Below are 24,657 nucleotides of genomic sequence, written 5' to 3'. Positions count from 1 at the left end.
CCTCTGTCGATGGGCACTTAGGTTGATTCCATGTCCTGGCTATTGTAAATTGTGCTGCAATGAACATTGGGGTGCATGTGTCTTTTTGAATTATGGCTTTCTCAGGGTATATGCCGAGTAGTGGGATTGCTGGGTCATATGGTAGTTCTATTTTTAGTTTTTTAAGGAACCTCCACACTGTTCTCCATAGTGGCTGTATCAATTTACATTCCCACCAACAGTGCAAGAGGGTTCCCTTTTCTCCACACCCTCTCCAGCATTTGTTGTTTGTAGATTTTCTGATGATGCCCATTCTAACTGGTGTGAGGTGATGCCTCATTGTAGTTTTGGTTTGCATTTCTCTGATAATTAGTGATGTTGAGCAGCTTTTCATGTGCTTCTTTGCCATCTGTGTATCTTCTTTGGAGAAATGTCCATTTAGGTCTTCTGCCCATTTTTGGATTGCGTTGTCTGTTTTTTTAATATTGAGCTGCATGAGCTGTTTATATATTTTGGAGTTTAATCCTTTGTCAGTTGCTTTGTTTGCAAATATTTATTCCCATTCTGAGGGTTGTCTTTTCATCTTGTTTGTAGTTTCGTTTGCTTTGCAAAAGCTTTTAAGTTTCATTAGGTCTCATTTGTTTTTTTTTTTTTGTTGTTGTTCTTATTTCCATTTCTCTAGGAGGTGGGTCAGAAAGGATCTTGCTGTGATTTATATCAAAGTGTGTTCTGCCTATGTTTTCCTCTAAGAGTTTTACAGTGTCTGACCCTACATTTAGGTCTTTAATCCATTTTGAGTTTATTTTTGTGTATGGTGTTAAGAAGTGTTCTACTTTTATTCTTTTACATGTAGCTGTCCAGTTTTCCCAGCACCACTTATTGAAGAGGCTGTCTTATCTTGCCTCCTTTGTCAAAGATAAGGTGACCATATGTGCATGGGTTTATCTCTGGGCTTTCTATCCTATTCCATTGATACGTATTTCTGTTTTTGTGCCAGTACCATACTGTCTTGATTACTGTAGCTTTATAGTATAGTCTGAAGTCAGGGAGTCTGATTCCTCCAGCTCCGTTTTTCTTTCTCAAGATTGCTTTGGCTATTCGGGGTCTTTTGTGTTTCCATATAAATTGTGAAACTTTTTGTTCTAGTTCTGTGAAAAATGCCATTGGTAGTTTGATAAGGATTGCACTGAATCTGTAGATTGCTTTGGGTAGTAGAGTCATTTTCACAATGTTGATTCTTCCAATCCAAGAACATGATATATCTCTCCATCTGTTTGTATCATCTTTAATTTCTTTCATCAGTGTCTTATAGTTTTCTGCATACAGGTCTTTTCTTTCCTTAGGTAGGTTTATTCCTAGGTATTTTATTCTTTTTGTTGCAATGATAAATGGGAGTGTTTCCTTAATTTCTCTTTCAGATTTTTCATCATTAGTGTATAAGAATGCAAGAGATTTCTGTGCATTAATTTTGTATCCTGCTACTTTACCAGATTCATTGATTAGCTCTCATAGTTTTCTGGTAACATCTTTAGGGTTCTCTATGTATAGCATCATGTCATCTGCAAACAGTGACAGTTTTACTTCTTCTTTTCCCATTTGAATTCCTTTTATTTCTTTTTCTTCTCTGATTGCTGTGGCTAAAACTTCCAAAACTATGTTGAATAATAGTGGTGAGAGTGGGCAACCTTGTCTTGTTCCTGAGCTTAGAGGAAATGGTTTCAATTTTCCACCATTGACAACAATGTTGGCTGTGTGTTTTTTATATATGGCCTTTGTTAAGTTGAGGTAGGTTCCCTCTATGCCTACTTTCTGGAGAGTTTTTATCATTAATGGGTGCTGAATTTTGTTGAAATCTTTTTCTGCATCTATTGAGATGATCATATGGTTTTTATTCTTCAATTTGTTAATATGGTGTATCACATTGATTGATTTGCATATATTGAAGAATCCTTGCATTCCTGGGATAAACTGCACTTGATCGTGGCCTATGATTCTTTTAATGTACTGTTGGATTCTGTTTGCTAGTATTTTGTTGAGGATTTTTGCATATATGTTCATCAGTGATATTGGCCTGTAGTTTTCTTTTTTTGTGACATCTTTGTCTGGTTTTGGTATCAGGGTGATGGTGGCCTCATAGAATGAGTTTGGGAGTGTTCCTCCCTCTGCTATATTTTGAAAGAGTTTGAGAAGGATAGGTGTTAGCTCTTCTCTAAATGTTTGACAGGATTCACCCGTGAAACCATCTGGTCCTGGACTTTTGTTTGTTGGAAGATTTTTAACCACAGTTTCAATTTCAGTGCTTGTGATTGGTCTGTTCATATTTTCTGTTTCTTTCTGGCCCAGTCTTGGAAAGTTGTGCTTTTCTAAGAATTTGTCCATTTCTTCCAGGTTGTCCATTTTATTGGCATATAGTTGCTTGTAGTAATCTCTCATGATCTTTTGTATTTCTGCAGTATTAGTTGTTACTTCTCCTTTTTCATTTCTAATTCTGTTGATTTGAGTCCTCTCCCTTTTTTTCTTCATGAGTCTGGCTAATGCTTTATCAATTTTGTTTATCTTCTCAAAGAACCAGATTTTAGTTTTATCGATCTTTGCTATTGTTTCCTTCATTTCCTTCATTTCTTTTCCATTTATTTCTGATCTGATCTTTATGATTTCTTTCCTTCTGCTAACTTTGGGGGTTTTTTGTTCTTCTTTCTCTAATTGCTTTAGATGTAAGTTTAGCTTGTTTATTTAAGATTTTTCTTGCTTCCTGAGGTGGGATTGTATTGCTATAAAATTCCCTCTTAGAATTGCTTTTGCTGCATCCCATAGGTTTTGGGTCCTCATGTTTTCATTGTCATATTTTTTTTGTTATTTTTTATTTCCTCTTTGATTTCTTCAATGATGTCTTGGTTATATAGTAGCATAATGTTTAGCCTCCATGTATTTGTATTTTTTACAGTTTTTTTCCCTGTAATTGATATCTAGTCTCATAGCATTGTGGTTGGAAAAGATACTTGATATGATTTCAATTTTCTTAAATTTACCAAGGTTTTATTTGTGACCAAGATATGGACCATTCATGGAGAATGTTCCATGAGCACTTGAGAAGAAAGTGTATTCTGTTGTTTTTGGATGGAATGTCCTAAAAATATCAATTAAGTCCATGTTCTCTAATGTGTCATATAAAGCTTCTGTTTACTTATCTATTTTCATTTTGATGATCTGTCCATTGGTGAAAGTGGTGTGTTAAAGTCCCCTACTATGATTGCGTTACTGTCAGTTTCCCCTTTTATGGCTGTTAGCATTTGCTTTATGTATTGAGGTGCTCCTATGTTGGGTGCATAAATATTTACAATTGTTATATCTTCTTCTTGGATCGATCCCTTGATCACTATGTAGTGTCCTTCTTGTCTCTTGTAATAGTCTTCATTTTAAAGTCTACTCTGTCTGATATGAGAATTGCTCTTCCAGCTTTCTTTTGATTTCCATCTGCATGGAATGTCTTTTTTCATCCCTTCACTTTCAGTCTGTATGTGTTCTTAGGTCTGAAGAGGGTCTCTTGTAGACAGCATATATATGGGTCTTATTTTTTGTGTCCATTCAGCCAATCTGTGTCTTTTGGTTGGAACATTTAATCCATTTACATTTAAGGTAGTTATTGACATGTATGTTCCTATTACCTTTTTCTTAATTGTTTTGGGTTTGTTTTGGTAGGTCTTTTCCTTCTCTTGTGTTTCCTGCCTAGAGAAGTTCCTTTAGCATTTGTTGTAAAGCTGGTTTGGTGGTGCTGAATTCTCTTAACTTTTGCTTGTCCTGCGTGGTTTACATGTGGTCTGCTCAGCCTGGGAGGGGCAGTCCTCCCTGGTCAGACAGGCCCCAAGATATCAAAGCATCGTAAATACAGACAATAAAAACATCCTTAATACACATCCTTAATACACAAACACAACGCTTTAAACCAAGATTGACTTTCTCAATTGAGAATACATTCTGTCTTATAGCAATATCTCTTCTTCTTTTGGAATGGATCAGGGTTAACTGAAATGGCTGTGGTTACTTGTTCACTTTAGTATTCTTAGAGCACATGCTGAAGAAAAAGTTTATGAAACAAACTTTATAATCTAAAGCATTATCTACATGGGTATTATTGTTTTCTACAATATAGTAAGTACCCTGAGCTCAGGCCCTGTCTCTTCTCTCGGTATTTGTAAACCCTAGCACAAACCATTCTGTTATTTTCTTAAGTAAATTGTGTACTAGCAAGAAGTTCACTCCCAGGTACCTGGAGGTTGAAAGCACATTGATTTTCGGGGTTAATATTTATTGGTAGAAAAGAACAAAAGACCAGTCGGCAGTGTGCAGAAGTAAAGCCACCCTGTCTGCACTTTTGTTGGAAAATGTGACTCTTAGGTCAGCGCATGTCAATGTCACCCCAACATGGTGAGCTTTACCTGGTGAAGGCGAGACCATCTCCTGTCGGACCCACTGAAGGCTTCGTCCTAAGTCTTGCTGCCTCTCTTTACCTTCAGACGACTTACACTAAACAGGTTTGCCAGCTGGGCTCGGGTTTGGATGTGGTGCCAGGCCACCCTGCCCCATGCCAGGTGTGACCACGGCCCCGGTGTGACGTATGGGCGTCCTGTGGTCCTCGTGCTGGGTGACTCTTGTGCAGAATGACTCAGACCTTGTTTGTAACATGCCTCACGCCTACCAAGTAATTATTAAGACCAGAGTAGCTCTGCCCTGGTCTTACTGAGCAGAGGGCGTCGTGAGGAGAAGTGATTGTCTGGTTATCGGTGGCCCTCAGTCCATGGTGAGCTGGAGAGCCTTGGGACCTGGCTCCTTCATGATGACTTTGGTTCAGTGACTTAACAAGAGAGAAAGACCTCAGAATCGAGAGTGTGTTTCCGAATTGCCGTTGATGGTTTCTGGTCAGCTGATCCGAAGTCTCACATCCTTGTCTCTGCATCAGACAGGGCAGTTCCCAGGGAGGAAAACTGGAAACTAGGTTTTCGTCGTTTGGCGATTTTGCAAATGTCCCATCTCAGTGTGTGGCTTTTTGGATCTACCTTACAACATTCTACGTGACATTTTGGAAACACTACATTCCATTTTCCGTTGTATGTCTATATATTTGATCTGTGTATCACATTGTTCTGTGTTTGGAGGGTGGGGGAAGGGAGGGCGAATTTTGAGCCTGTACATTTGTTTCTAAGATAGTAACCGAGGTGAAAGATCAAGGGTATTAATCTCTCTGTGGATATGAATTAAGCATTTCTCAAAGTTGCACTTGACCCTCCAGGTCACCTGAATACCATCTGGTACCAACCCAAGAGATGGAACTGGACCGACTACTTTGGGGGCCTCTCTGCAGGGTTTCAGTTTGTAACTGGGGCACTTTCTTCCCCGGCCCCCCCATGGCTGACATTTCTCTGTTGAGAGCTCCACCCAATGCATCATCGTAGGGCATGTAGCATCATCTCCGGCCCCAACCCACTAGATGCCCATGGCACCTCCGCCCCACCCCCACCAGCTGTGAAAAATGTCCAGACTTGGCCCTGAGGGAGGTGGTCGACCCCAAAAGCACAGCCTGGTTCTGTAGCCCTTGAACCAATATAATCTTATCGAGGCGTTTTTAAAAACTGGTTGTTCCGGTGTTTGGCCAACTGAGATTTAAGGATTCTTTGTGTGCCAAGATAATTACATCCATTAGCTTTAAGGTCATCATATGCAACAGAGAGAACCCGGCCCTGACTTATATGACACTCAAGGAGCAGAAGCCTTGATGCTGGAAGAGATTTTAGACCAATCTCCTCTTTGCGTGTTTGTGGCTCAGAGAGGTTAATCCACCCTTCCAGGGTTACAAGCCAGTAGGAGTAATATCTGGAAGAGTCGAGCCCCCAGTTTGAGCCTTTAGCACATTTTGAGACTCTTGGACCCAAGCCATAGGCACCATGTTTTGTGGTTCAAAATATGTTTTTCAGAAAAAGAAATGGACATAATGAATACTCATAGGAGCAGGAATGATTCTAAGAAGACATGTTTTTCTATGAAAAATGTTTTTTCTTTCCAGGAAGCTTTCTTTCTTTCTTTTCACCTTTAAAAATATATACTTACAGGAACAATTCCCAATTCTCTGGGACTCTTAGAAAAAAAGATCCATTTTGGGGGAAGTAAAACAAACAGTGGAGACAGGTGTAGCACCGTCCCCCAAATCACCAACCCCCAGGTCCCCAGGCCCAGGCTGGGCCGTTGCTGATGGGAGGTGAACCCAGGAGTCCTTTGACCCCGCCCTTCTCCAGCCTGGAATTCACACGGGACAGGCTTTATGTCCCTCATTCCTCCCTCCCAACTCCAGGGACACTTAAAGAGTCCTTTGTACCCACCCGCAGGAAATTGGGGGGCTGGGAGGGAGGGAGCTGAAAATACACGTTTGGTATCAAAAATAAACACTTGGGGGTGGCAGGAAGACTCCCCCCAAAATCCCTCCCTTCCCACCCACCCTATCTCAGATATAGGAAGAGATGCCTCCCTCTCCCCTATTGAAAAGCCCTGTTTAAAAATAGATTATACTATCAAAGTGGCAGGGGGTGGGGGACAGGGAGACCTGGAGTACTGGTTGGAGGGGCCCCCCAGACGGGGGCCACTCCCCCAAAAAGCCCTCCATTGGGAGGTAACAGGCAGGACCCCAGGAGTTTGGATTCCTCCCCGGCCAAAAAAGGTGGTTGAAAAAGGACAAGCTGTCTGAGAGAAAGGCCGGGGAGGTGGATATTCCCATTCCCAAGGGTGTGAGTCTTCCTTGGCCAAAACTCCCAAACCGTTAAACAGCACAAATTCTTCCTGGACCCTTGGGGACGGCCAGGATTAATAAACTACAGCAATCTAGCTCTTCTACCCACACCCCAAAATGGAGACAGGGCTCCCTCAGCTCCCCAAGGGCAGCCTGAGAAATAAATAAGGAAAGTTCCTTCTCAAGCCAGACCCCGACTGTCTCACCTTGGGGAAAAAATGTGGAGATGGGGGAGATGCCCTCGCCAACCGCTCCCCCACCACCACCAAAGAGGGCCAGGCTCCTCCTGGTGGCCTTCAAAAATTAAATAAATAAACTGTCCCCACCACTGCAGTAGGAGACGTGTAAGAGCGGCCACTGGGGGACTGACCAAGAAGGGAGAAGTTGTATGTTTTCTGTGGAAGAGTTACTGAGAGATCCTCTTTCCTAAGAATCCCCACCCAACCACGACCACAGCACGAGTCTGTCAGCTGAACTGTGTTTCTCCTTGAGACGGCTGGCTGGAGAGAAGTTCAGCGCATGGATGGAGTGACCCCAGAAAGGGGTGGTGGTGGTGGTGGTGATAGTCATGGCTTCTGGGGCCCTGGGGAGAGCACCACGGGGGTTGAGAGGCCATCCACGCTGATGGAAGGGATGTGCACCTGGGCGCTGCCACTGGACAGAAACTGGAAGGAGAGCTTGGCCGGGCTACGTACGGGGTGCAGTGGGACTCAGGGTGCTCCAGAAGTGAATACTGGGGGGCAGAGAGCTGGGCGTCAGTAGCACCGGGGTCAATGTGTGCGTAGGTAGCAGGGAAGCCCACCGGCACCGCAGTTTCCATAATGACCGCAGGCAGCCGGGCTGGCACGCCCTCCGCGGGAGGGGCTTCTGGCTCGGCCTTGGGCTCAAAGGGCTCAGCCTTGACGGCTTCCAAGACAAACCCGCCTCCCCAGTGGCTGCGGCTTCTAACTCTTCCTTGGGCTCTTCCACTTTGACTTCTGGGGGCAGTGGCCGGCCCAACCCAGGCTCCATACTTGGCTCTTTGGATTTAAGGTTCGGGGCCTCGGGTGGGGTCAGGATGACCTGCAGAGGCAGGCCGGCCTCCTCAGCCTCCAGGCAGGCCTCCAAGGGGCTTGGGGGGCACTGCTGCCCCTGCAGGGGCGGTATTGGGGAGCACTGTGGAAGGCTGAGGATGAGAGGGCGGCTGTGGCTGCGGCTGCAGGGGCTGGATGAGGAAGGCGGAATAGAGGCCCGAGCGCACGTAATCGTTCCGGCTGCTGCGCGCCAAGCCGCCCTGGCCTGCCACTCCTGCACCCCTGGGTGTGCCTGGCTTCCCAGAGGCAGTGTCCCCAGGGACGGCGTGTACAGCTGTGGTGCCCGCATCTGCCACAGTGGAGGTGGCAGCCACCTCAGGCTGGGGCGGGCAGTCCTCAGTGGAGCACCCCACGACCTCGGGGTAGGACACAAACTTGGAGATGAACTTCTGGCCACTCATTTTGCGGGTGATGTTCTTATCACAGTAGTACCGCCAGGCCCGGCTGGGCTTGTCACAATTCACGTTGGCCTTATTCTTGCGCAGCCCCCAGAGCCGGGCCACCCCCTCAGCATCCACCAGCTTGAACTCACCGCCATCCCCGGAGGTCCAGGAGATGATGTGGCCATTGCCTCGCTCTCTGAACAGCTGCAACAGAAACTGCCACAGCGTCACACAAGGGTCCATTGCTGGGCGAGCGCTCACGCCATCCCAGGGGTACCTGTGTGTAGCGCAGCGGCGGTGTTGGCAGCTCCGGGTGGGCGGGGGCTCCGTGCGCGGCCCCACCGCCCTCCAGGCCCGGGCTCCGAGGTGGCGGTGGCGGCCCAGGAAGCTTTCATTTTGCCACAGTTGTGGAGGAAGGAGTTTTCATGGCACTAGCTAAGGACAGTGAGGCAGCTCTAATTCAGGGCACCACGGAGACTGGTGTAGGGACCAGCACCACAGGGCCTGCGGGGGGGGAAGGGTGACTGGCTCAGCTCCGAATACAACAGGGACAAGTGGGGATCACGGCCAAGGAGCAGGGTGTGTGTCTGGAGTGGCGGTGGACTGGACATGACTGGGAGCAAACATCAAGGCCAGGGGCATCCTGAACGGGATGGACGCAGCAGGACTCTTGCTGAAGGCAAGCTCAGGTGATCACACAGCGAGGTGGGGGCGGGAGGAATTTGATCAGATATCCAGGGTTGTGGGGGGGGGGGGGGTTGCTAAAGTTAAACTAACCACGCAGGGACAGACCCAAGGTCAGGCCTTGAGGATGGAGAGAAGCCCAGCTAGCGCTGGGTCAGGGAGAGAGACCCCGCTCACTGGTATTCAGAAATCCAGAGGCCCGTGCTTATTTAGGACCCATCGTCCGCAGATGGCGAGCCTGGGTTCCAGGGCTTTAAACTGCCGTTTGGAAGCAGGGTGTGGGGACATCTGTGCTCCAGAGCCAGCCATGCTCTCTTCTGAGTAACTCCCAGGTTTAAAACTGGGGAGACCCCTCCCTCCCTCACCAGCTTATTTCTTAGAAAGAAATGGGCACAGAGGATAAATCGCACCACCCCTCTGCTAATGTCTTTTAAAAGCCCGTTTTTTTCTTAATTAAACAAACAATGAGCATGTATTACTTATACGATCAGAAAAAAACGAGATGCCGTCCTGGCCGCCTCCTGGGGAGTTTTTAGTCCTCTTCAAGTCCTCACGGCGTGAAACCCCAAAACTCAGCCTCATCCTGAGCTGCTGTAGGAAGCAGAACAAGGCCCAACCTCACCGACGTGAACCTGTTTCCTCATCTAAGACACGTGGGTAAGAGCGTCCAAGAGCCTGCCGTTCAACTGAGGTGGGAAAGGACCATTTACAGAAAGGGCTTAGCTTGATGTCACACACACAGTGACCTTGCTGTCAGGCAGGGAGAGGGCTGGAGCTGGGAGGAGATGGACCTCGGGGGGCCAGTGGCCAGGCTGGAAACCTGGGTGCCTCACTGGGTATGACAGGTTGTGAGCAAGAATCAGGGTGCATTTCATTCAAAGTCTTCTCAGTTCTGCTGGGTTATGTATCACCAGTTATACCTGTAAATTTTGAAAAAAAATGTTTTTAACAGGATGCTTTAAAGATAGCAGAGCAGAAAGACACAATCCTTGAACAAGCTGAGGAATTTACCGCCTGCATGACTAAGCAGGTCATCACTGAGCCCCAGTTTCTCCTTTGAAAGGCAGGCCTGGGCACTGCAGAGGAACCGAGAATGAAGGCAGGGACCGTGGAGGTGGTGGCACCGCGAGCATTTACGTCTATTTTCACAGGACACTAAGGACTCGGGGTTTAGCCTCAGCCTAGACGAGAATCAGAAAAGCAGCCTAATTTGACCGTGAATGTAAACCTCCCCAATGTACTGAATTTTCAAGGGGCGTTGATAATTTAAACCCCTTATTTCGTCCTCGGAGAAGTCCTGAGAGGTAGCTGAAGCAGTGGCTCTCTGCACCACCTTACAGGGAAGGGGACAGCACAAAACAAGAGCGAGCCTCAATGCTGTCATGCTTTTAATTCAACTCTGTAAAACGATTGCGTGCCTCTCATACAGGAGGCTGGGGGGTAGGTGCGGGGAGGGGAGCGGGACATAGACGACCCGCGGTGCGATTTCACTTGTTCTTTCCGCAGACGTGCACTGGGCGCCAGTGACGTGCCGAGCCCGTTCCAGGGCTGGGGATAAAACACTGACAAGACCATGTTCCCCTCTCATGCGGCTGGCATTTTAGTCAGAGGACACAGAAAATCAACAGATAACTAAGACAAACCCATGAAAGTACAGAAGGCCCAATGGTGATAAGTACCCTGAAGTAAGAAAGGCTGCGGGGTGAGACCATGGGGACACGTGAGCTTCGGGGCGCCCCCGGCCAGGCGGGCGTCCACCTTCACACCCGAGGCCGGGCTCCAGGTTAAGCAGGTTCTCTCAACCTCTCCCAGCTGGCGAGTCTGGAGCCCAGGGCTGTCCGACTCCAAGCCCGGGAGGCTGCGCCAGGTTCTGGGCCCCTCGGCTGCATCTTCTGCGGGCCTCGCGGGCGGGAGGCCGCGGGCGGGGAGGGCGCCGGCTGGCGGTTCACACGTCCATCCCACACCCCGCGGGACGCAGTCCGCCGACCACAGGAGCCGCCTGCTGAGCAATGCCAGCTGCTGCCCCGTCACAACCAGCGACCCTCGGGCCGCATGCCCAGCCGGCCGGCCTGAGCGGAACAGGGTGGAGGGAAGCCGGGTCCCCTGCGCACGGCCGCAGGGAGTGGCGAAGAGAAACTGCACTTGACCCTGCTTCCCGGGCGCCGTGGCCTCGGGCCGGCCTCTGCGCGTGGACCCGGCAGGGCCGCAGGGCTGAGTCACGGCCGGGCTGCGCGGCCCAGCGGGCCTTCCGGGGGGCTGGGCTTCGGGGTCACATGGGGGCTCTGCCGGGTCCTGTCCGCGGGCCGGGGCGGTGGGCACAGAAGAGTTGCCGGGCCGCTCCCCCCAGGGGGCCCCAGGACCCCAGCGCGAGTGCAGTCGGCTAGGGCGACCCTTGCCTTGCTCATCACTGTCCGGGAGGAATCGACCTGGGGCGTGAGGGGTGCGTTCGGGGCTGGCTCACTGTAGAGGCGGGAGAGGCGGGGCGGAGAGCGCATCGGGTCCGCCTCCGCCCCGCCCCCCAAGCGGCCAGCTGGTGGTACAGCCCGAGGCCCCCCCGGCTAACGCTTTGGTAGCGCCCGGCCGCCGCTAGACCCCGCCCCCGGGTGCGCATGCGCGGCGACGTGTGCGCCGGTCACGACACATCCGTACGCAGGTAGGCGCCGGGCGGGGGGGCGGGGTCTCCGGGTCCCGTCGGCGTGTTCTCGTGGAGTTGAGAGCCCCCAGTCCTGGCGCGGAGGAGCCCCGAGTTCCCCGCGTGCGGCCCGCGGGGCTTGGCGGCCCTGCCTGGACTGTGGGTGGTGGGGCGGGGTCCACCTCTCCGTCCTCAGGTGTGCAGGGCAGAGGCTCAGGTCGCCCCATCTGCAGGTGGGTCGGGCGGGGGGTCCGGTCGTTCCGTCTGCAGGCGGGGCGGGCAGAGTTCCGGCAGCTCCGCCCGCAGGTGAGCCGGGCGTGGGCTCAGGCCGCGGTTCGGGCCGCGGTGGGAGGGGTGCAGCCGGCCGGCCCGCGGGCAGCGAGCCCGAGAGAGGACACTGGCAGACGGGCCGAGACCGTCCACGGCGTGCTCTCTGTGGGACTTGTTTATATTTTCTGAATTTTGTTTGTTGAGCGTGTATTTTAATTTTGGAAAAATATGTTTACAAACTGTCGCAGTATAATTCTCAAAATGTTAGAAACGTAATTCCTGAGCAAACAGGGAGCACAGGTCAGGTTAAATCGCCTAGGAAGGACCCGGCGGAGGAAAGCCCGCCAGAGGCTGCCACCAGGAATGCTGGTCGGGGAGGGAGCCACTGGGATTATCCCCTGGGGGGAGAGGGGCGTTACGGTGCCTCATCACCCTATCAGTGTTGCTGGGTTGACCTCACAGACTGAAGTCTGGGCCGGCTGAGACGCAGGGGCTGCGGGGCGGGTCTCCGAGGACCCCGGACTGGAGGAGCGGGGGTCCTGGCTCTGCGGCTGTGCGGGGACGGGGACGGGGACGGGGACGGGGACGGCGGCCTCAGGAGACACGAAGAAGCCCTAGGGCTGGGCTCGGGGTGAACGGGGTGACCCAGTGCCCCCGTGCCGGGATGGGTGAGGGGTGTGGTCAGGGTGGGTGGCTGCCGAGCCCTGGAGCTCTGCCTGCCTCTGGTCTGTGCCGCCTTCCGGAGCAGGGCCTGGCCACGCCCTGGGGTGCCCCCTAGCCACGGGGCAGCCGGGCCACCGCAGGGCTCCGGGGGGGCCGCCTGGGTTGCTGCGGACCCCCACCCAAGGCCTGGCCTCATCCCATCATGGCTCAAGTGGGTCACCCACCTCACCTGTGTGTCCCCGGGACCCAGGGCAACAGGTTGGACCAGACCAGCCGGCCCAGAAGCTCTGTGGAAGCGGCTGTGTAGGAGGGTGTGTCCGAGGCGGGTTTGAGCAGCGATCCAGATGGGGGAGAGTTGATAGGGATTGAAGGGCGGCGAGCATTGGGTTTTTACAGGAAGTTGTTTCTGTTTCTGTGATGGCCCCGAGCGTTCCGCCGCCACTGATCGGTCTCAGCTGAGTATTTCAGCGTCTGACCTTAGCCCGCCTGCATTTCTTTCTGTAGAAAGGTTACTAGAAGGCTTGAGGACCCAGAAGCCGGGCTGAGGTTTCTCGGTGGTGAATTTGAGATGACGGTGGTTTTTCCTGGGTCTCTGGGGCCTTGGAGCCTTCCTCTTCCTTGGGCCTTGGCTCTGCGCCCCGGCCTCCACCCTGGCTGGGCCCACGCTTCAGAAGCAGGCTTCTCCCGCGTGCTCGGAGCCTGAGGCTGGCGGGTGGCTCTTTGTGCTGTAGCCTCGCTTGTCCACTCTCCGTTCCCTCTCAGGCCCTGCCCCGGCCCTCAGGACCCCACGTCTGTCTCCTTGTGCCTCTTGGTGGGAGGAGGAAAAGGGCTGTTTCAGGCCTTCTCTCCAGGATAAGCAGGGTTTGTTGGATTGGCTTACATTTAAAACCACCTGCGGCGCACAGAAGAGCCTCTCAGGTCTTCAGGACACTGCCTGCTTTAGGAAAAGGAAGCCACTAAACCCTCCCTCCTTGGAGTCACAGGATCTTACATCTGGGGGGACTGGAATTCATGCCGGTTCAGTGGTTCTGCACTTGCTTAGAGCGCCTGGGCACATAAGAAACACCCAAGCCTGGCCCCGCCCCAGGGCAGCGAAGTCAGGACCTTGGGAGAGGGCCTGGGCATCGTCCTCGGTGTGGGAAGGACAGACGAACCTGCAGGTGATCTAATGCACCTGGGCCCAGAGCTCTGAGTCCTGATCATGGTGCAATCCGAGGCCCCACTGGGTAGCTTCTTGATTTGAGGCAAATAACTAAACCTGAGCTCTCTTCTTTCCATTGGAAATGTACGACTCCCTGTTTAGCAGGTTAAACGGCCTAACTGAACGTGCCTGGCACGGAGTAGGTACTTCATATTAGCACCCGGCACCCACTCTGCTGTATTTATGTGTATTTTTCGTTCCTGTAGTCAGACACTGGAGTCCTGTTTTCCTTGCTCCGAAATAGTGGAACCAAGATCAGAACCCACTGTTTTGTTCTTTGGTCCCAGTGCCCTGGAGTCCCCCCAGCCTTCGTGAAGGGGCACCTATACCAACCACTCGCCCTGGGCAAGCTTGAGTCATTGTTTTAGTCAGAGCTCTTCAGAGTCTTGGGGACCCTCCCGTTTCAAGGCAGAGGTTCCACAGGAGCGTAGAGATGCAGTCGTGGCAAAATGGGAAGTCGCCCAGACCGCGTGACAGGCTCGTGGAAAGGACAAGGTGAGGTTTCCGGAGGAGCCTGTTTCTCGGCACTTTCCAGTTTGTGCAGCGACCCTTTGCATGGGGTTAAGTTCTTGATGGTGCAGCTTCCTTCTGCCCAGCACTGAGACCCCCTCTCCCTTCCCTGTATTCGCCCCTGACCCCGCCCCCATCAGCTCCACAATACGGGACCAGATGCTTCTGGATTCTGCTATGAGAGGCTCAGTAAGGTGTGGCCACAAGAGGAAAGCAAAGCTCGTTATGCTCTCGGGTCCTAGAGGCAGGGCCACGCCGGGCACGTGGGGGGATGGCCAGGGGGTCAGGGGGCGGAGGACAGGACGGAGGGAAGACTGAGGCCACGGCCTTTACTGGGGTTCCCAGAGGAAAGGCAGGCGGGGCGGGGGGAACACGTGCGATTGGCTGCTTTTAGTGATTTTGCCAGGCTTTGGGCGACAGGGCTGCCCCGAGCCGCCGGGCACCCGGCCCGGGTGTTTCGGGCAGAGGAGGGCCACCTCCCCGGGGGCGGGGCAGGCAGAGGAGGCCGGGCCTGGCCGGGCTGTCGGCATAGGTCCCAGGCGGGCTCCTGGCTGGGCCCTTGGCTGGCGGGGGGTTGTCTCTGCCCAGCCAGGCGGGACTTAACGATGTCAGAGCATCACAGTAGACAGAAATATATACACACACACACACACATAGATGTACACACACGTACTCCCCTAAGTACGGAGCTTGCTGTCCAGCGTAGGTGAGGGTCCAAGGAGCTCTGGATGGGGCGCTGGCTGGCAGTGTTCCCACCGTGGGTTCCGGAAGCACATCCTCCTCTAGGTGTGCTCTGTCTGGGGGACTTTGTGGGCTGTCACTGCCACTACGGGGGGCATCCACTGGAGAGTCGGGACCGTGTCTGTTTCCTGCCGCGTCCACGCCTGCCCCTTCCGTCCCTCGTGTCACTTTCTCTCGTGCTCCTGTCCCACCAGCGGGTGTTTTCTTGCTGTTTTTGTGTCACTGAATACACATAAGCTCGAGGAGAAGAGTTGTTAACATCCATTTTGTGGTGCTGGAGCAGCCTTGCGTCCCGGCTCCTTTCAGCCAGGGGAGGGTCAAGGCTCTTTTCTTTGTCCAGGTGGAGGATGGGCGCATGAGGGTCCCGGGGCCGTGGCCTGGTGCAGCGTGTGGACCCCGGCCCAGCCTGTACGACGTCGGCAGCATGAGCCTCCCGAGCAGCGGGCCGGCGGGCAGCGTCTTTGACCTGGACTGCACCTCCGGGCAGGTCCGCTGGGCGCTGGTGGCTGCCGGCTGCACCTTCTACCTGGGCGTCTTCGTGGCCTGCCACCAGCTGTCATCCTCCCTGAACGCCACCTACCGCTCCCTGGGGGCCCGAGAGCAGGTCTTCTGGAACCTGGCGGCCACGCGCGCAGTCTTTGGCCTCCAGGGCACCGCGGCGGGGCTACGGGCGCTGCTGCTGGACCCCGTGCTGCAGGCCGACAAAGTGCTTGGCCAGCAGAACTGGTGCTGGTTCCACATCACCACGGCAACCGGATTCTTCCTCTTTGAGAACCTCGCGCTCCATGTGTCCAATGCGCTGTTCCACACATTCGACGGGTTCCTGGCCGTCCACCACCTCTTCGCCTTCCTCGGGTTTCTCGGCTCCGTGGTCAACCTCCAAGCGGGCCACTACCTGCCCATGATCACGCTGCTCCTGGAGATGAGCACGCCCTTCACCTGCATCTCCTGGATGCTCCTAAAGGTAGGCGCTCCCCAGACGGCATCTGTGCTCCGCAGCGGGAGGTGAGCGGCTAGTGAGCACCTTCACCCGCTTGATGCCCGTGTTGCTGGTCCCTTGTGGCCTGTGCTGTCACAGCATCACCAGGCTGGATTAGAGTATTACAGTCCGTAAGAAGCTCATTTTCGTTGAATTCCATTTTAATCATTTTAAACAACTCTTTTAGGCTTCCTGCCCCATCGCAAAAAAGACTCGGTGGATCGTGTGTCTTACTCAGTAACTGGCAGTATTTGTAAGCCCTAGAAAACATGCTTTTTCTTTGTTTCAGATACTTTTTTTTTTTTTTTTTTTTTTTTTTTTTTGCGGTACGCGGGCCTCTCGCTGTTGTGGCCTCTCCCGTTGTTGCGGAGCACAGGCTCCGGTCGCGCAGGCTTAGCGGCCATGGCTCACGGGCCCAGCCGCTCCGCGGCATGTGGGATCCTCCCGGACCGGGGCACGAACCCGTGTCCCCTGCATCGGCAGGCAGACTCTCAACCACTGCGCCACCAGGGAAGCCCCTCAAATACTTTTTTTAAAAAAACAAAGTAATATATGTCTACATACATATCTTTTAAAATTTTTATTTCACATTATGTTATCTTACACCCAACATGAGATCTGCCCTCTTCACAAATCTTTAAGTGTCCAGCACATTATCGTCAGCTGTAGTCACAGGTGCACAGCAGGCCTCTGGAGCTTATTCGTCTTGTACGATTGAAACTTCACTCCTGTTGGTCAGTAACTCGCCGCTTCCCCTCCCTCCAGCCCCTGGCAACTGCCATCCACACTTTGATTCTAGGAACTGGACTATTTCAGATGCCTCATATAAGTGGACTCATGCCATATTTCTCTTCTGTTCCTGGTTTATTTCGCTGAGTGATTGTCCTCAAGGTCCAGCCATGTCATTGCACATTGAAGGGTTTCCTTCTTTTCTCAGGCTGAACGGGTTTCCATTGCGTGTGTGAAGCACATCTTCCTTGGGTGTTTCAGTCTTAGTTATTGTGAGTGAACGTAGAGGTGCTAATATCTCCTCCACATTCTGATTTCGGTTCCTTTACTGGGTCATCAGGTAGCTCTGTTTTTAGAAAATAAACCGCCCCCACTGTTTCCCGCAGCGGCTGCAGCGCTGTGTGTTCCCACCAGCAGTGCACAGAGGTCCACTTTCTCCACATGCTCACCAAAGCTTGTTGTCTTTGTTTCTCTGATGACATCTCACTGCCTTTTGATTTGCATTTCCCTGATGACCGGTGACAGTGACCATTTATTCGTCTATCTGTTGGCCATTTGTATGTTGTCTTTGGAAAACTGTTCAAGCCCTTAGCCCATTTTTAACTCAGGTTCTTTGTTATTTTTTTACTGTTGAGTTGTAGTTCTTTACATATGTTCAAGATTAATCTCTTATTACACATATGGTTGGCAAATATTTTCTCCCACTTTGTAGATTGCCTTTTCACTCTGTTGATTGTTTCCTTTGCTGTGAAGAAGCTTTTTAGTTTGATGTTGTCCCAATTGTTTATTTTTGTTTCTGTTGTATGTGTTCTTGGTATCATATTCATGAAATCATTGCCAAAACGAATGCCATGAAACTTTTTCCCTATGTTTTCTTTTAGGAGTTTTGGGTCTTACATTTCCGCCTTCAAGTTGATTTTTGTGTAAGGTGTGAGATAAGGGTTCAGTTTCATTCTTTTGCAGGTGAGTGTCCAGTTTTCCCAGCAACACCCGATTGAAGGGACTACCCCTTTCCTGCTGTGAGTTTTGGGCACCCTGTTGAAGATCAGTTGGCCGTGTCTGTGTGGATGTTTTCTAGGCTTTTGATGCTGCTCCACTGGTCTGTGTGTTTGTATGGCAGTTCATGCAGTTTTGATTTCTGTAGCTTTGTAATATCGTTTGAAATCAGGAAACCTGGTGCCTCCAGCTTTGTTCTTTTTCTCAAGATTGATTTGGCTATTGGGGTCTTTTGTGGTTTCACATGAATTTTAGAAATTTTTTTTTGTTAAAAATGCCACTGGGATTTTCGCGGGGGTTGCATTGAACCTATAGACTGTAGATTACTTTGGTGACCTCCCTAGTGAGTTTTTTTTGTTTTTCGTGTTTTTTTAATTTTTGGCTGCGTTGGGTTTTCGTTGCTGCACGTGGACTTTCTCTAGTTGCGGCGAGCGGGGGCTATTCTTTGTTGTGGTGCGTGGGCTTCTTATTGCGGTGGCTTCTCCTGTTGCGGAGCTCAGGCTCTAGGTATGCGGGCTCAGTAGTTGTGGCTCGCAGGCTCTAGAGCGCAGACTCAGTAGTTGTGGCTCACGGGCTTAGTTGCTCCACGGCATGTCGGATCTTTCCAGACCAGGGACCGAACCCGTGTCCCCTGCATTGGCGGGCGGATTCTTAACCACCGCACCACCAGGGAAGTCCCCCCTAGTGAGTTTTTTAGTTCAGTTATTGTATTCTTCAGCTCCTTGATTTCTGTTGGGTACATTTTTTTACATTTCTGTCTCTTCGTTGACATTCCACTTGTTCCCACGTGTTCTCTTGACCTCGGCGAGCACCCTTATGACAGATGCCTTTAATTCTGTCGGGTACATCGTGTGACTGCTCTCCAGCAGGGTTTGGAGATGTGTCTCATTCCTCGGTTTGGAGCGTCTTTGCCTCATTCTTCATTTTCCGTGACTCTCTGTTGGTGTCTGTGCATTAGACGAAGCAGATGCCTCTCCCTGGCCTCGTGACTGTCCTCACCCAGGAGAGATCCCACCAGTCAGCCTAGCCAGGGCCCTGGAGGTTCTCCCTTGACATTCTCCCTCCCCAGGGAAGGGCAGGCAGCTGTGGCTCCTGTCTGCTTACATGTCCGATCCTGGGTGGGGCAAGGCTGTGTGTCCACCAGCCCAGGCCACCGCCTCCACCTCCTCTGCCAGCTGGACTGTGGGCCAGCGGCCAGGGAGCCCCCCAAACAGCTGGGGGGCTGAGCACGTGAACCAGCTCCTCCCCCTTCTGCGTGAAGCTGCGGGCCGAGGGTCTCTTCCTGACCCCAGGGTGCTGCTGGGGTCCCTGCCCGCTTCGGCGAGTCTGTCCCGGGTGCAGGGCCCTTTCGATGGGCCCCTGATTCGTCACGACAGAGTTTGTCTGTGAGCTGCTGCTCAGCCAGGCCTCCTCCTGGGGCCCCTCACGCGTCAGGCTCCTGGGCGGGGGTCTCTGGAAGCCCTTCCCCAGCTCGGGTGGGCCCACTGCTCAGGAAGCAGACAGACCCCAGCTGTGGGGCGGCCATCAGAGGGAGGCACTTTGTTTGGGGTTTTTTCTGTTTTCTCTAAAGTGTTCGGGTGCCGTTCGTTCAGGACGGAAAAGGGTGGTCCCAGAACCCACTTCTTCCCGCTTGCCGTGTTCACCACGCGGCCCGTGTCTCCACGGCAAAGCTGTCCCCTCGGCTAAGACAGCCCAGGGCCCGTGTGCCTACACAGCCCTGGTCTTGGTCTAGTTCAGATACTACTGAACCTTGTGAGTAAACGCCGTGTAAAACGTTGAAATCCTTTAAGCTTTTCATAAAGCTGCCAAGTTCTTCCTTGTTGGGCATCAGGGTCCAGGAATCCTCACCATTGGGGTCTGATTTGATGAGATACAGACAGATGTCAGGACCCAGTGTCACCACTAACTTAACGTAGTTTACACCCCAGACGGGCTCATGCTTCCATTTCCTCCTCCAGTTTGATTCTGAAATGTTGTTTAGAAATAATAATAAATGAATTACACACTCAAACATCTAAACATGATTCATCCACGGAGACACTAGTCCAGATGCAAACGACGTGGTACAAAAAACAGTCAGTTTATGTGTAAATAAGTATACACCAGGAACACTACCTGCTGGGACCCCAGCTATACAAAGTAACCTTTGCACGGTTAAGTCTCACTTTGTTACTGACCCTGCTTTTCTCAAAGCATTTGGTGATGTTGAACCCAAAAATTTCAGTGTCTGAGTAGGACCAAAAATGCTCACTTCTCAAGCTTGGAGTTTTCTGAACTTAATGTAATTACTGTATGAGTAGAAGTTCATGCTTCTGGTATGAATATTAGGAATTTAGGATGGCTGCTTTTAGTAAGTGGGCAAGATAATGGAAAGGAGTACATCTTGTGAACTTTGAAGGAAGCAGCAAGTGGAACGAAGACGGCTTGCTGGCCAGTGCCTGCAAGGTTGGAAGGGTGAGCAGCGCCCCGGCCCCCAAGCACATGTAGCTTACTCTGCAGTTTGTATGTTCACCCCAAGACACACTTAGCTCACCTTCCCACTCTACAGTTTGTACATTTAACGTCCTTCAGGCCAGAGCAAGGGCTAAATCTTTCCCACGTGAGGAATCTATCATTGAGAACCTCAAACCGCAAGTGTTTTTGCGTTTGAGAAACATTGTTTTTTTGTCTAATTGCACAGTTCAAGGAATTTTACTTGTATAAGTCATGATTCTAGCATAACGTGGAGAATGCCTACCCATGCAATGAGTACAAAACTATTTCTGTAAAACTGTGGTTTTTTCCCTAGTACTCTATGGTTTTCTTTTCCTTTTAAACATTGATATTTAGTCCATTTGGAAAGTATTTTTAAGTAAGATCCAACTGGATTTTCCCAGGAGGTGAGCAAGGATCCTAATGGAATTACATTATCCATCCTTTCCCTGGGGGTTCGAAACGCTGCCCAGTGCCAACTCTCCCTGTATTTTATTCACTTCTGCGTTTTGCATTGTTTATCTGTTATTTCTGAAGCATCATCGTATCTCATTATTTGCTGAGGCACCTTCAGCCCTCCTTGCTCTCGTGCATTTACTCCACTGCATGAGTGGCTTTACTTAAAGTTGTTACAAGTTGACAAAAATACTGATGTATCCTCTTATTTGGACTAAATCTGTGGATGCATTCAAGCAGGGAAGATGTAACGTCTTCTGAGTGTTTTCCATCCAAGCACATAATAACGATAACGTGCCTCGTTTCATCCAAGACTCCTTTCAAGTCCCTCTGCGGTGATGGTCTCGTTCCCAGAAGGAGGGGAAATGTATATAAAAAAGTCGAAGAAGTGAGGTCCGTCATCTCCTTCGTTTACTTGCCTCCCTGCCTTGCAGACCTCTGGGTCGCCCAGAGGCGGATCATCCAGGCAGGAGGCTGGGTTCTTTTTGCAGGATCTTAGTCCCCCGACCAGGGATTGAACCCGTGCCCTCGGCAGTGAGAGCGCAGAGTCCTAACCACCGGGCCGCCAGGGAATTCCCCTTTCTTTCTCTTTTAAAATGTCGTCACTCCAGAGGTCAGTTGCTGTGTCCCCCTGTGGCTCCGCAGGTGTGGCCGCAGTGAGGCCATGCCCGTTCCCAGCGTCACCGGGCTGCTGCCTGGCGAGGCGTCCCCACCTTCCCGGCCCCTCCCCACTGCCCCCTTTCCTCTTGCAAGTGCCAGACGTGCCCCTACCCTGGGGAGGCGGTGTCGGGGCGGGGAGCTGCCCAGGAGGACGCTCCAGCCCGGGCAGAACGCAGCGGGGAGAGGCCGGTGTGCACAAGCTCACGGGTCTGAGGTGTGTGGGCTGTCCTGGTACCTGTTGTCCTGGTGCCGGGCTGTCCAGGTGCTGACGTCCCCGCCACAATGTCCCGCCTCTGTGCCCACAGTCTGCTGTATAGCATTTTCAAGTTCCCTGTTTGGTTTTAGCTACAGCTAGCTTTAATGTGAATTTAGAATAATTTTAAGGCAAGTCCATTTGGGCTTGTGTCCAAGGTCTACTGGGGTAAAAATACCGAAAAACAAAGAAGTGAGGACACACATCTCATCCTGAGCTTGTCTCCTCTGAGAGCGTTTGCCCCCGGGGCCCGGCGAGCCTGATTGGACACGACCAGCGTGTCTTCCAGCTTCACTGGGTCAGCGTTGGGTAGTTGGGTAGTTAGTTGCTCGATGTGTGCACGGTGCACGGTCGGTCGAGGGAAGAAGCACTGGAGGTGAGCTTAGAAGGTGTGAACTTTCCTTCCGGGGGCGCAGACCAGCAGGAGGCCCGCGCTGGGTGGGTCTGCGGGCGGCTGGGCGGGGCCGGGAGGGGGCGGGGACAGGGCGCGGCGCTGTGAGCCCGAGTCAGCCCGCCCTGACCCCCGCTCTGCCCGCAGGCCGGCTGTGCGGACTCGCTGCTCTGGAGGCTGAACCAGTGGCTGATGGTCCACCTGTTCCACTGCCGCATGGTCCTCACCTACCACATGTGGTGGGTGTGCCTGGGCCACTGGGACAGCCTGGCCCGCAGCCTCTTCCCGCCGCACTGGGCGCTCTTCGTGGTTGGGCTGGGCCTCCTCACGGTCCTCATCAACCCCTACTGGACCCGCAAGAAGACGCAGCAGCTGCTCAACCCTGTGGACTGGAACTTCGCGCCCGGCCGCCCCAACGGGCCGGCGCCGCCGAAGAAGACGAGGTAGCGGCCTCGGCCCCGACTGTCCCCGCGGCGCCGACCCCAGGCCGCGTGAGTACTGACTTCCACGTGGCACCGAGTACTACACCTGAGCGCGCCTCGGGGACAGAGTCCCGCCGTGGTGACATCACGGCTCGATGTGCTCATTCCCGCGAGCTTGGCCTGTGTGCGCCGTCGCCCCAAGGAGGGCCCGCGTGGACGGGTCGCACTAAAGCGTGTGTGCGTCTTATTCAACAGCCCCGTTATTTTTAGTTGGAGAGAACTGTCCCACGAGAACATAATCCGGTCCCTTACCCTGCTGACATTCCCAGGGCTGAGATGTAAGCCGCGTCTCCGCAGCGCCATCTCGTGGTGAGCGCGGAGCATCGGCCTGGCTTGCGGCTGGGGGAGGCGGAGGGGTCTTCTCACCAGGGAAGCTCATCCGGTGAAGAGTTTTGGTTCCGTTTTGTGTTTCTCTGTTGACACATTAAGAGAGGTGTTAGTAATCAGATTTGTCTAGATTTTAGAGCTGTTTTTAACTAAGTTTCAAACAGGTGCCCCGCCAGACCCTACCTAACCCCCTGGTTGGTGTCTCTCTGTAGGTTTCGCCAGACCCTACCCCCTGGTTGGTGTGTCTCTAGGTTTCAAGTCGGGGCATTGGTCACTCTCCCTGCGAGCTGTGGGTGGACCTGGCCCCTTGGAGTGCCCGGCTGCAGGGCCCCCTCCTCACCTCCCGGTGACGAGCCCGGGCACCACCTTTACCGTGTGGGGCCCCGGTGGAATCTACACGCCGACCCGCAATTTTACTGACGAATACGTACTGACATCTTATTCTTGCCATGAGTGGGCAATTAAAATGAAAATCTCGTATTTACTGAAAGTGCCCTTGAACTGTTTTTGAAAAACACATTTGTTGGTCGTGAGAATCACGTGTACCTTGTGCTTGGTCTGTAACTTGGCCCCTCAGAAGGGTGTGTGCTGATTTCTGGTACTGTGACTTGACTGTACGTAGGTCAGGAGATGTGATACCTGCTTGTGTCATTTTGAGAAGTGTTTCAATCCTAGAAACATCCAGCAAACCGTGTCCCTGCTGAGACTTCTCTCTCCCTCGCTGAAGACCCCGGGCACCTGCCACCCACTCTCCCGTCCGCAAGCGGTGGTGGTGGTGGGGGGGAGCTGGCTGTGTTTCCAGCCGGTCAGAACTTTAATAAAGTAACCGATGTTTACAGAACCCGAATGCATGTCCGTTCTTTCAACACTGTTCACATTGCTGTGGAGGTTTTCTGTCTCGGTGATACAACTGTGATGATAAATCTGCACGTGCTCAAGGTTTGAACTCAGCTTAAGGTATAAAATACTTAATTTTTACGTGACCCTCACTGGGAATTTGACTTTCCCCGGGCTCAGTCTCTACATCCTTCATCTCAGTGAAGGTGCTTTTGCCTCCATCCCGACCCGACTTCCCGTGAGGACCGCAGAGGCAGGGGCGTTTGGTCAGAAAGGGCCTTTTGAGGCTTGTGATCCAGCATCCAGGCACCTTCGCTGCCCAGACAGGTGCTGCCTTCCGGGCTGTGGGTGCTTTGCGGGCTCCGCCCAGCCCGTGCACGAACGGGATGAGGCCATAGAGAGAGATGTCGGGGGGTGTGCAGGGGGGTGTCGGCCCCTGGCCCTCCTCAGACCCCGTCTTTCTGATCGCTGCGGCTCCGCCAGCTGTCCCTGCTGCGGACCGCTGGGTTTTCCCAGGCGCCGCGCTGGCCACCGAGGGCTCCTCGGTTCCTGGCACGAACAGCTCTAGGAAGTAGGCACCGTCGATCCCATTTAGAGCTGGGGCCTGGGGCTACGAGGTGGCGCAGGCGGTCAGCGGCCACGCCCTGACTTTAAAGCCGAGGCCCGTAGACTGCGTCTACGAGCACAGAAAGCAAGCGGCAGGCCCCGGCTGACCCTGGCCACCAGACCCAGCTGCATCCGCGTACGCAGAGCACTGGAGCACTGCGGTGTCTGTCCAGGTACCGCAGCCCCGCGGGACAGATGCCCGGCCGCTGGTGAGCGAGGCCGCGGCGGCGTCAGCGGGCAGGTACGGGGGTCCACCGGGAAGGGCAGTTAGAAAGTTAGGAAGTGGGAGCGGCGGCCCGGCTCTGGCACCTGGAAGGCCGGGGCCGCGGGCGACTCTCCCGGGGCAGGGCTGGGGTCTCTGGGTTGGGCGAGAGGCTGGGCGCCCCTGGGGGGCCATGCAGCCTTGTCTGCAGCACCCGTGTCTGCGTCAGGGCCGGTCAGGTGATGGGGTGATGGGCTGGAATGGCTGTCACGTACTTCAGAGTGTTGAAAGCAGCAAAGCAGGGCACCTGTCTCCTCTCCCTCCAGCACCGGCACTGTGCACATGGCCGGGCTCGG

General features: G+C 52.7%; 2 protein-coding genes and 1 pseudogene across 14 annotated transcripts; 1 reads left to right on the top strand and 2 right to left on the bottom strand.

The window, feature by feature from the left end:
• Nucleotides 1-7,126: 7,126 nt before the first annotated feature.
• Nucleotides 7,127-8,691, bottom strand: LOC116746808 (annotated as a pseudogene).
• Nucleotides 8,692-9,329: 638 nt separating this feature from the next.
• On the bottom strand, nucleotides 9,330-11,505 carry LOC116746897 (putative cuticle collagen 155). The gene is made up of 3 exons (XM_032618664.1): nucleotides 11,435-11,505; nucleotides 10,574-11,346; nucleotides 9,330-9,814 (listed from the first exon to the last, which is right to left on the bottom strand). The coding sequence occupies exons 1-3, from the start codon at nucleotides 11,503-11,505 to the stop codon at nucleotides 9,795-9,797; spliced, it is 864 nt and encodes a 287-aa protein (XP_032474555.1). The 3' UTR covers nucleotides 9,330-9,794.
• A 3-nt stretch (nucleotides 11,506-11,508) lies between these two features.
• On the top strand, nucleotides 11,509-24,622 carry CLN8 (CLN8 transmembrane ER and ERGIC protein). 13 transcript variants are annotated; one of them, XM_032618166.1, is made up of 5 exons: nucleotides 11,568-11,759; nucleotides 13,948-14,155; nucleotides 15,252-15,875; nucleotides 17,501-17,582; nucleotides 21,995-23,489. In XM_032618166.1, the coding sequence occupies exons 3-5, from the start codon at nucleotides 15,267-15,269 to the stop codon at nucleotides 22,537-22,539; spliced, it is 1,236 nt and encodes a 411-aa protein (XP_032474057.1). In that variant the 5' UTR covers nucleotides 11,568-11,759; nucleotides 13,948-14,155; nucleotides 15,252-15,266; the 3' UTR covers nucleotides 22,540-23,489. The 13 variants fall into 13 exon arrangements, with proteins under 13 accessions (XP_032474069.1, XP_032474066.1, XP_032474065.1 ...); XM_032618168.1 differs by lacking the exon at nucleotides 11,568-11,759 and adding an exon at nucleotides 23,496-24,622 and having other exon boundaries at nucleotides 11,839-14,155; nucleotides 21,995-22,338; XM_032618169.1 differs by lacking the exon at nucleotides 11,568-11,759 and having other exon boundaries at nucleotides 11,839-14,155; nucleotides 21,995-22,338; nucleotides 22,869-23,489.
• Nucleotides 24,623-24,657: the final 35 nt, after the last annotated feature.

This window comes from Phocoena sinus, chromosome 21 (assembly GCF_008692025.1).
Source record: "Phocoena sinus isolate mPhoSin1 chromosome 21, mPhoSin1.pri, whole genome shotgun sequence".
NCBI lineage: Eukaryota > Metazoa > Chordata > Mammalia > Artiodactyla > Phocoenidae > Phocoena > Phocoena sinus.
This window is presented reverse-complemented; position numbering and strand designations above follow the sequence as displayed.